Here is a 10,886-nt window from a genome sequence, read left to right on the forward strand (position 1 = left end):
ACACAACTAAGCTCATTGAAGTTTAGTAAGTTTGACGTACTAAAACAATAAATCTTGCCGAAGTAAGTACAACAAATCATTCTATAATAATATAACCATATGTGTATTCCCTGTCATCCACAATCTCAACCAAGTGAATTTCATAATTTGATTCAAAGTCAAAATACATGACATAATCACCAAAACCACAAAACAAGTTACATTACAGAAATTTACAATCTGATAAACGACTTACGAATATGAGTATATCGATATTCCAATTGAAACACACCATATGCTCATAAGAGCTAGTCCAACTGAAACACACCAAATGCTCATAAGAGCCAGTCCACCCAATAACACACCAATGGCTTCGAAGAGCTAATCCAATCGAAATCACACCAAAATAGGAAGTATAACACGAGAGTTCGCAACAAATGTTGAACCTTGGTCTAATCGGGAAACAGGTATATATATCACTCCACAACAATCTCCACTCCAATCCCCCATAACACACCATATCTCGATTGTACTCTATCCCATGTTCAATCTGATTCAAGTCTTGAATTTCAATAACTTTTCTCAAATAACTTTACATCATTTATAATCAAATATATTCATTACATCACATTGTATCATCAAACATTTTATATATATTAAATTATGAACTGTACAAACTTCCTTGGACTGAATTGCAGTAGTTGCAGAAGTTCAAGGACTATTCCATAATTTTTTCTTTTCCACGAAACTAGGTCTTGATTTAAAATGTAAAATTTCTCAATTATTAGCTTACATTTTACATTCCAATTCACTTTACAATTTATACCTTTTAAATTTTTTCAAAATCACACAATTACCCCTAACTTTTATAACTTTTGTAATTTAGTCCCTTAACCCCAAAATCATCAAATTAACCAATTTTATCAATTAAAAATTTTAGCCGGATATACTATGCCCTTAAAAAGTCTCTAATAAACATCAAATTTACTATCAAACCTTTTAATTTTAACATTTTCACAATTCAATCCCTAAATCAAAATCTAACAAAATCACTTCATAAAATCACCAAATACCATAATTAAAGCTTTAAATACATAGTTATAATAAAAAAACATTCAAGATTAATCAATGGAAACTTCTAAAATTTTTAACAGATTTAAAAATGAATGTACGAGCTAGTTAGACCTAGTTGCAACAATATCAAAAACGTAAAAATTACAAGAAACATGTATAAAAATCGTTTACATGCAAAGTTTTTTAGCTTGGCCAATTCTCAAGCTACAATTTCATGGTGATTTCAGCTATAGGAGAAGTAAAAATGAAGAAGAAAGGTTTATTCTTACTATTTGTTTATTTAATTTTAATTTAATTACCATTTTACCATTAAATGCTTAATATTTTTTATCATTTTAATACTATTGTCGTCCAATGTCAATTACTAAGGACTAATTGCTACATTGGTCCCTCATCATTTAGTTATTAAGCTATTTAATCATCTAAATGTAATAATTACTAAATTTTGCACCCTTTTCAATTTAGTCCTTTTCTTTAATTAATTACCTAAACGATAAAATTTCCTATCCAAATTTTAATATGATTCTAATAACTCTATAAATATTTTATAACTAATATTTACGAGTCTACACAATAGAAATTTATGGTCTCGAAACCACTATTCTGTCACCACTAAAAATCAGGTTGTTATAAGGGGACAAAGGTATGGAAATGGGATAATGTGAGTGTCACCACTAAAAATCGGGTTGTTACAAGGGACAAAGGCATGAAAATGGGATAATGGGAGTGAAAATGGGAGAAAAAGGGGAATGTTGACCTTGTAATCAAGGAAAGAATCTTCCCTAGTATGGAAACATGGGTTGGATGGCAAGAGTGCTTACACTTAGCTAAAGTTGTCAAAATTTTAATTAATTAAAAAGGTGAGCTTGTAGGGGCTTGAACTTGAGACCATTAGGAATTAATTCACAAACTTAACCACTAGGCTATTTTACTCATTATGTCATAAACTAGCGCAAAAAATAAATAATTTATATGGCGTGATAGATGAGAAGCGGAAAGCTAATAACAACCTAAAGGAAAAGAAGAGTGAGATACAATGCTTCTTATGTTGTGGTCCGCATAGGGTGCGAAACTTCCCACATCGATCTGAGTTCGCCGTGATCAACAAAGAAAAGAAAGTGGTGCTTGATGAGGATAGGCTATTGAAACTTGGATCAATGATACTTAATTCTGCTAAAACAAAGGATCATAAGTAGAAAGGGTTGATGCTTGTAGACATTAACATTGTAGGTCAAAGGAGTGCCCTTGTTGATACTAGGGCTTTTGGTCTATCCATATCGGAGAAAGCCCTGGGTAAACTTGGTCTCTCAATTGCCAAATCAACCAAAAGGATTAAGATAGTGAATTCCAAAGTGGTCTTAACTGTGGGAGTAACACAAAGAGTTAAGTTGTAAATCAATAAGTGGAAAGGCAAAGAAGATTTTGAGGTAATTCATTTAGATGATTACGACTTCGTTCTTTTATTGAATTTCCTTGAGTGGATTAATTCTATATTGGTTCCTTTTCTCGATTGCATATGTATCTTGAATACTCGTCAACGACAATGCGTGGTGTCGGTGAGTCATGATGAGAAAGGTGGAAACAATGTATTGTCGGCAATCTAGCTAGCCGCGGATGTTTATTGTGGTAAGAACATCAACTTGGTAGATATAAATGCTAAGAAGATCCCCTTAGAAGTGCTAAAGGCATGACAAACCGATATGAAACCTGTTGAGTTATCAATGGGGCTACCACCAAAAAAAGGTGGGTTGTGCATCAAACTTTAGGGGAAAAGTGGTGATGCAAACTGGGTAGGTGGATCGAGTAAATGCTACACGCGAGGTGCATCTCAAACACTTTCTTAGTATTTTTTTATTTTTACTTACCATCGAATTGACAAAGACATAGGGGCCCTTTCAGAGTTTTGAAGCAAGTAAGCCGAGGGACTTACAAACTAGAGTTAGCGGGAATATTCAAGGTTAACTTAGTGTTTAATATGGGTACACTAAAGCCTAATTATGTGGATCAATGGGATTTCGATCGAGGCAAGTCATAATATAGGCAAGTATGAGCAGTGGGCTCTTGCAAATGAGACGTACCAAGTAAAGAAACGGTTTGAGTTAGGCGATGACTGAAATCAAGGCAAATGTTCTGAGGGGCAGAACTACCCAACAGAGAAACTAGTTGGGAATCGATCGAGGCAAGTTAAATGAGTGTCATCCCGAGGACAAAATGAGGGCGTTGAGAGGATGGATAGGCAAGAATGTCACGGCCGGCGGACCAAAGCCCGTGACTAATGTGCAAAGAGTGTCCCATAGAGGTCAATAAATTAAATGGGGCTCATTGGACCCACTTGAACTGGCTCGATTCGTAGAACATGTGGAGAAGTCCATCTACTTGAAGCATTGGGTAACTTTATAAGATTTGATTTTTTTAATCTTAGAGGATTGTGCAAATCCCTTAAGAATCTCAATTGTAGATAGTGATAAAGGAGCAAGCGGAATTAGATTGTATTCAAATTATTCGACTCAAGAAAGAAACTTTCTGATCTGACCTAGAAAAGAAAACCAAACAGATTTCGAAAAAAAAAAAAACTAAAATAATAAATTTAAGAATAATGAATAAATATCCAAAATAATAACTAAATAAATAAACAATAGAATAAAAAGAGAAAAATGGATCGAATACATCGATGGATATGGTGGATAGATGGATAAATGTCCAATTGAACCTTTTGAGGTGTAAACCTAACAAAATCAATTGATGATTCTAATCAACCCTCCAAGAAATAATCCTTGGTAAATTGAAGGATGAAGAATGAATTTCTTGTGACTCCTTGAAGAAAATCGAGAAGAAAATTATTTCTAAAAATCACAAGAAAATAATCTTGCACAAAAAAAACAAACTCCCAGAGTTGAGAACTTTATTAATGGAAAACAATTGTGCATCTAATGAAAAATTAAGAGGTCTTTATATAGGCTTTCTAATTACATCCAAATAAAACTCTCAAATATAATGGAACTCTAAATAATCTAAATAATAAGTAGTTTTAAACTAAACTTTCTTGTTTGACTAAGAAACATAAAACTTCTAAATAACTTAAAATACTTAAAATATATCCAAAATTTGAAATAAATAAATAATAAAATGATAAAACCTAATAATTATAATATTGGTCTCATATATAATAAAAATTAAGCCTAAAAGTCGAACCCAATATGATTTAAACTAGAATTAAAAGTTTGAAACTCGTAATTTTCGTAATAATCCCATCCAGAAATTTTGCTCACACAGTCTTCACTAAAACAATCATAAATTGAGCTCCCAAACTCGAAATCAAGTGATTCAAAGTGCATTGCGAATCTAAGAGATAGCTCTTCGAATTCTATGGGAAATATCAACCCAAAAAATACTTGGATCCCATCCAAAAAGCTGTCATAAGTTAGCTGATTTTTCAAACTTAAAAATTGACAGCTTCGGTGAATGGAATTTAATAAATTTCACCCCATCTGAGCATGTATCAGATATGTTTTAACCTCGACTGTCGGTATAAAGCAAACTATATCATTCGATCTAGAGGAGCTCAACTATAAATAGAAACTTTCCCTTTCATTTGTAATCATCCCATAGAAACTTAGTTGTAATCTTTCATAGTAATTAAATACTATTGAGAGCATTTACTTAGACACTTGAAGTGCTTTTGCTTTCTTGTGGCTTTTTTTTCTTTCATTGCTCTTTTGTCTTTAAGTTGCTTCTGATTTATTTTCGGTGCTTTAGAGAATTTCTATCAAGAATTCTCACATTGCGAGAGTTAGGCTGACTTAGGTGGATTTAAACCCAAGAAATCACCTAAGACCACACAGATTGCGAGACTAAAGTTCTAGCCCCATGACACTTTGCTCAAGTAAAAGTAGAGAACTCAATTCCAAGATGATAAGAACAGTAGGGGCATAGCGGATAGAATTAGATTTAAGTTTCTTTGGATAAGGGGAAACTAAATCAAACAAGAACGAACCCTAACTTGGTGAAAAAAATAACTTGAAACACACAAGAACACTAAGTAATAACAAGGACAAATTGGTAGCGGCTGTGGAAATTAAAATATAGAACAAGAATGGATTAACCAAGACCGCAATGAATTTAAATGTGAAACAACACAAAATTGAAGCTTTTTGACGATTTTCTTGAACCGGAAGAAAACAAACAAGTAAATAGAAAGAATATATCAAACCAAATAGAATAGAAAAAGAAAGAATAGAAAACTTCAAATGGTTTGAGAGACATTGATTTCTTGAAATTTAGAACAAGTTTCTTGAAAAGAAATACTTGAATCTTAAAACCTAAAATCAAACAAGAAGATGAAGCATTAGAAAATGTTTCTAATGGACATAATCAAGATAGAAAAAGATTGAAGGGAAGAAGACGAAAAGGAGATGCCTTATGAAATCTTTTGAAGAATAATCTTCAACAAACTTCACAAATGGTTCTAATTCACCCTCTAGAACCAAATCCTAGCAAATGGAAATGTGAAGAGCTTCCTGCAACTTCAAAAAGAAACGAAGAAGAAAATAACTTCTAAAATAAACAAGAGAGATATCTTGCAAAAAAGAAAACACAAAGAGTTGTATTGACAAATAGTTGTATTAAATCAAAAAAATGAATAGTGCCCCTAATGAATAATGAAGATGTCTTTATATAGGCTAGCTAATTACATCAAAATATAACTCCTTAGCATAATGAAACTCTAATTAATCTAAACAAATAGTAATTCTAGTGGAATTAAACTTTCTTATTGATTGAGAAAACAATTAAAAATACTGAAAATATCCTAAAATTCGGAATAAATAAATAACAAAAAATAAGACTTCATAAATACAATATTGGACTCAAATATAATCAAAATTAAGCCTTAAATCAAACTCAATATGATTTAAACTCGAAATAAAGTCCGAAATTTGTAATTTCCCATAATAATGTTGTCTAGAAGTTATGCTCACACAATTTTTATTAAAACAACCATAACTTGAGCTCCCGGACACGAAATTGGGTGATTCAAAGTGCATTTCGAATATAAGAGATAGCTCTATCATCAGTTGAGCTCTCATACTCGAAATTGGGTGATTCAAAGTGCATTTCAAAACTAAGAGATAGACCTATCATCAGTCAAATGATATCTCCACCCATAAATGCCTATATCCCATCCAAAAATGCATTGTAAGTTAACTGACTTTTCAGATTTAGAAATTGGTAAATTTGGTGAACTTAATTTAATAAATCTCATCCATCCGTGCATATATCACAATAAGTAACTCATAAGCTTTGGTTGGGTTTAGCATTGTTTTTCAAAATCACTTTTAAAGTCAAACCAATAAGTCACAAGCAATACTAAACAAATAGCTTTTCAAACAAAATCAACTTTCCAAATCAAAGCAGAAAAGTTTAAAATTTTAGCATTTGGCTTTGAGTAAAAAAATAAAAAATTTTAGGTTTTGAGTTTTTAAAAGACAGTTTGTGTGCGACATTATTAAATTTCCTCGTATTTATATTAACTATAAATTAAAGTTAAATTTCACATACAATTTATATTAATTTCTTAAAAATGTTTAATTTATATTCCTTATATCTTTATATTAAGAATGAGTTACCATAATTTTGTTTATATTTGTATTATAATCTAACTTGAATACTTTCTAATACCAAAAAATAGTAACATGGCATTGTAATAACAATAATAATAATAATAATAATAATAATAATAATAATAATAATAATAAAAATAAAAGGAGAGATCCACTTCAGTATAAAAACTAAAGTAATTTTACACACTTTTGTAACTATTTATATGATTAATATTTTAATGTTCCAATCGTTGAATTTATTAACATAACTGCACTTGTCATGCATGTAACTTTTCAAACCGATCCGATATCTCAATCGATCAATTTAAAATACTCTATATATTAATATATATTCAACGATTGAAATTTTTTACATAAAACAAATGGTTAGAAATTTTAAATTTAAATAAAATTTGACATGCATAATCTACATGAATAGACCATATATATATAACGGTTGGATCATTAAAATATTAATCACATAAACTATTTTAGTTTTTACACTGTAAGTGGATCGCTCCTCTTATTTTAATATCTAACATATATTCAAATTAAATTTTATAAATAAATTATATTAATTACTTTTGTCCATATTAATGAATTATAATATAATTTGAATTAACTTACATAACAAACACTTCTAACCGTAATACTGAAAACATGAAATTTTAAATCATACCTCTTCCAAAACACTTTTTGGCTGCTATTCTCAAAGCAATGCTGAAGTCGTGCTTTTGCAATTTAATCTGGCCTCCAAATGCACATAACCTGGCTCAAAAATCAAAATTGCTTAGCCAAGCTGTTTGGTGTTTTGTTTCATGGAAGCAAGGTCCTAGTAGAATAGAACTTCCAAATTCTAATAAAAACAGTCTTCTTCTTCAGCCATGTCCTTAGACCTGTTAAATACCATTTCTCAAGGATAATAACATGAACCAACTGATTACACTTCGGGCTCGGATTTGCTTATGCTTCCGTAGATACTATGAACAACAGCTAGATTCTTGTCAAAACAGTAATGCAGACAGTTTTGTTAGAACTTGAAACAGTATGGTGTACGCTTGAAACCCAATCCATTTTGCAATTCCAATTTTGTATACAATTTCTAGCATTCACGTATGGAGGAATTTAAGATGTATTGTCTTAAATAATTCAAAATTTATCATCCACAACTAATGAAAATTATTTAGAAACCCAAACTAGATCTGTCTGCTATGTATTCTAAAGCAATCAAATACAACAAAAACTATCAAAACTATGAAATGGAACATTACACTAGGGAGACCAATACCATAAAAGAACCACGAGTAAGGAACCGAAATCAAATGAAGGAAATTTGGAAGCTGCTACTTTCTCCTTTGACTTCAATCTCAAATCTTGTGCTTAAAGATACGAAAAATGGAGGATATATCATCTAACATTTAAGCAGAACAGCAGCCAGCGTTCTTGACGGCTGAAACATCATCCTTGCTTCCTACATTGATGGTTCGTCCCTTTGGTAATGCTGCAGGATCATCTCCTACTTCAAGTGCTTTTCGACTGACAACATGATGTATTTGAGTTAGTACTTCAGTGAATGCATTCTCAACATTCATAGACTCAAGGGCAGATGTCTCCATAAAGAAGGTATTTTCTCTCTCGGCAAAGGCCTTAGCATCATCGGTGGAAACAGCACGCAAGTGTCGCAGGTCCGCCTTGTTACCAACAAGCATAATCACGATATTCGAATCTGTGTGACCTCGTAATTCCTTCAACCATCTTTCAACATTCTCAAATGTGACATGTCGAGTGACATCATAGACAAGCAACGCACCAACAGCTCCACGGTAGTATGCACTTGTAATCGCTCGGTATCTTTGAAAAAGAAGAAAACAAGAAATCAGCTCTCAAAAGCTTACACCTTAAAAAGTTATAGGAGAAAGTGTGATTCGGGTGTTCATAGCTAAAACGATGGCAGAAAATCATTTATATTTCATTTTTAAACAAATAATACTTCAAGCGCAACCTTGTTTTTATGCCTTCCAAGCCAAGGCATAAGTTTCTTATGCTAGGCAAATCTTAACATCATGATCTTCTATTCAGTTCTCATCATCAGAAAGAAGTATCAGCAAGAGCCGAAATATTATGATTTCCCATTAACAAAATCATGGTGATAATTTTCTGCTGCTAGTGACTGATGAAACAAGTAATAATAAAAACTTGCACAGCCTATTAAAAGTTCATGCACCCAAGACATTTCATTTCATGGAGAAACAGCACAGAATTTTCATTTTATGATCTACAGGTACAGTTTATACTTAATTTGAAAAAAAAATCAAGTCTGTCAATATAGAACATGAAGTATCTCTAAAGCTTTTACAGTTAAATCTTCCGATTAATGAAATGTATGATAATATTATGGAACTTCACTCTGGTATCTTTTCCCAGAGAAACACAAACGCCAGTGAGAATATTATCTATGCAGAATATCCGAGTATGCAACACAAGATTTCTCCCAGCCTCCTGCATCATAGACAGTTAAAACGGAGTAGAAGACATGCCCTCTGAAGGTATGTAAAGATGCTTTTCGAGTTTTGGATGATAAGTCATTCATCAGAACTGAAACAGACAATATAGAGATGCCCTCACTTTCAGAATAACATGACAAACTTTAAGACTGGAACAAGGTTAACTACTATAATTAGTAACAGACAATCCCTTGAACCAGGGCTTAGCCTGGTTGATTCATGCAGTCACCCACCTTTAAGAGGTGGCATTCAACAAGCATACGGTTCAGTTTCGTTGATTCTTAGGCTGCAACCTTCTTTATGCCCAAAATGAAACATATCATTCTAAAATGAATGATGAATAATACAACGATCCATAGATTGGATGTACAAATGATATCTTATTCAATAAACCTATATTCTAAAGATGCTTACAGATGCACTTGATGATTCAAGTAGGAGTTTTAAGAAAAAGTAGGTTTACTTCACCTTTTCATTAATGGATAAAGCTGTAACATTTATCAACTAAACCCAGATGCAAAATTCATTGGGGCTCATCCATTAGTAAGCAAACAGTGGGATTTTTATATATAACCTATCACATGCTAATTTCTAAACTAAATCGAAGTGCATTGTGCTAATCAAGAAAAATGTCTTTCAAATATGCTCAAATCAAATATATCAATAAAATAAAATAAAAAACAACTTTTTACAAAATAAACCAAGTCCACACTCCACAGGCTTATAACGTTAAAAAGAGAAGGAAAATTTTGAATGCACCTTATCCCACATTTTCTCAACACACAAACAGCTCAGACTAAGGAGAAAAAAGGTCCTAAGCTAATAGCCATTTCATCAAACCAATACACTAATACTAAAAAAAAAAAAACCACCTTCACTTCCTCTAATCTCTCAAAAGTTTTAAGACTAACCCGAAAATTAAAAAACGCTTCATTTTCCTCAAATTTCCCAAATAGCGATTCTACCAATCCAATACAGCACCAACTCAAAAACGTTTAATTTTCCTCAAAATCTCTCAAAATAACAAAACCCCTTAAAAGTAATTTAAAAGAAAAACGAAATGAGAAATAAGAGTAATGAATAAAAAAAAGTAGAAAATAAGTTTTTAAAGAAATGTACCTTTCTTGTCCGGCGGTGTCCCAAATCTGTGCCTTAACGACCTTATCATCGACCCGAATACTTCGGGTGGCGAATTCAACTCCGATTGTGGATTTGGATTCAAGGCTAAACTCGTTCCTCGTAAATCTCGACAACAAATTCGATTTCCCAACACCTGAATCTCCGATCAACACCACCTTGAATAAGTAATCGTAGTCATCATCTGCTCTATACGCCGCCATTCCGGGTCACCGGGTCGGGTTCTTTTATGGATTTTTATATTAAAATTTTTGAATTTATTTTTTGGGAGGAAATTTTAATAAATGGCAGAGCTCAGTGGCATTGGTGTGACAATTTTTGAATTTGGAAAAAAAAATATAAAAGTAATTGAGAAATCGGAAATGGGGTTAGATTGTAGGACAGGACCAAACCTATGGGCGATGGTCGGGTCGGGTCAGATTTTTGGATTTGGTGAAGGCCCAATATTGAGTTAGTGGGCCCTTACGGAATTTGTTTTCAAATTTTTGGAGCGGTCATTTTGAATTTTTAATAGAACTAATAATAAGGCTAAAACGACAAATAAGCCCTCTGAAAATAATTAAAAAAATCAATTAAGTCCCTTGTCAAAAAATTA

At 32.2% G+C, this 10,886-nt stretch overlaps 1 protein-coding gene across 1 annotated transcript; it reads right to left on the reverse strand.

Moving 5' to 3' along the window:
- Nucleotides 1-7,766: 7,766 nt before the first annotated feature.
- LOC105783381 (ras-related protein RABA1f) lies at nt 7,767-10,619 on the reverse strand. Its single transcript, XM_012608803.2, has 2 exons — nt 10,274-10,619; nt 7,767-8,501 (listed from the first exon to the last, which is right to left on the reverse strand). The coding sequence occupies exons 1-2, from the start codon at nt 10,492-10,494 to the stop codon at nt 8,069-8,071; spliced, it is 654 nt and encodes a 217-aa protein (XP_012464257.1). The 5' UTR covers nt 10,495-10,619; the 3' UTR covers nt 7,767-8,068.
- Nucleotides 10,620-10,886: the final 267 nt, after the last annotated feature.

The sequence above is a fragment of the Gossypium raimondii genome, chromosome 13, assembly GCF_025698545.1.
Source record: "Gossypium raimondii isolate GPD5lz chromosome 13, ASM2569854v1, whole genome shotgun sequence".
NCBI classification, from domain to species: domain Eukaryota; kingdom Viridiplantae; phylum Streptophyta; class Magnoliopsida; order Malvales; family Malvaceae; genus Gossypium; species Gossypium raimondii.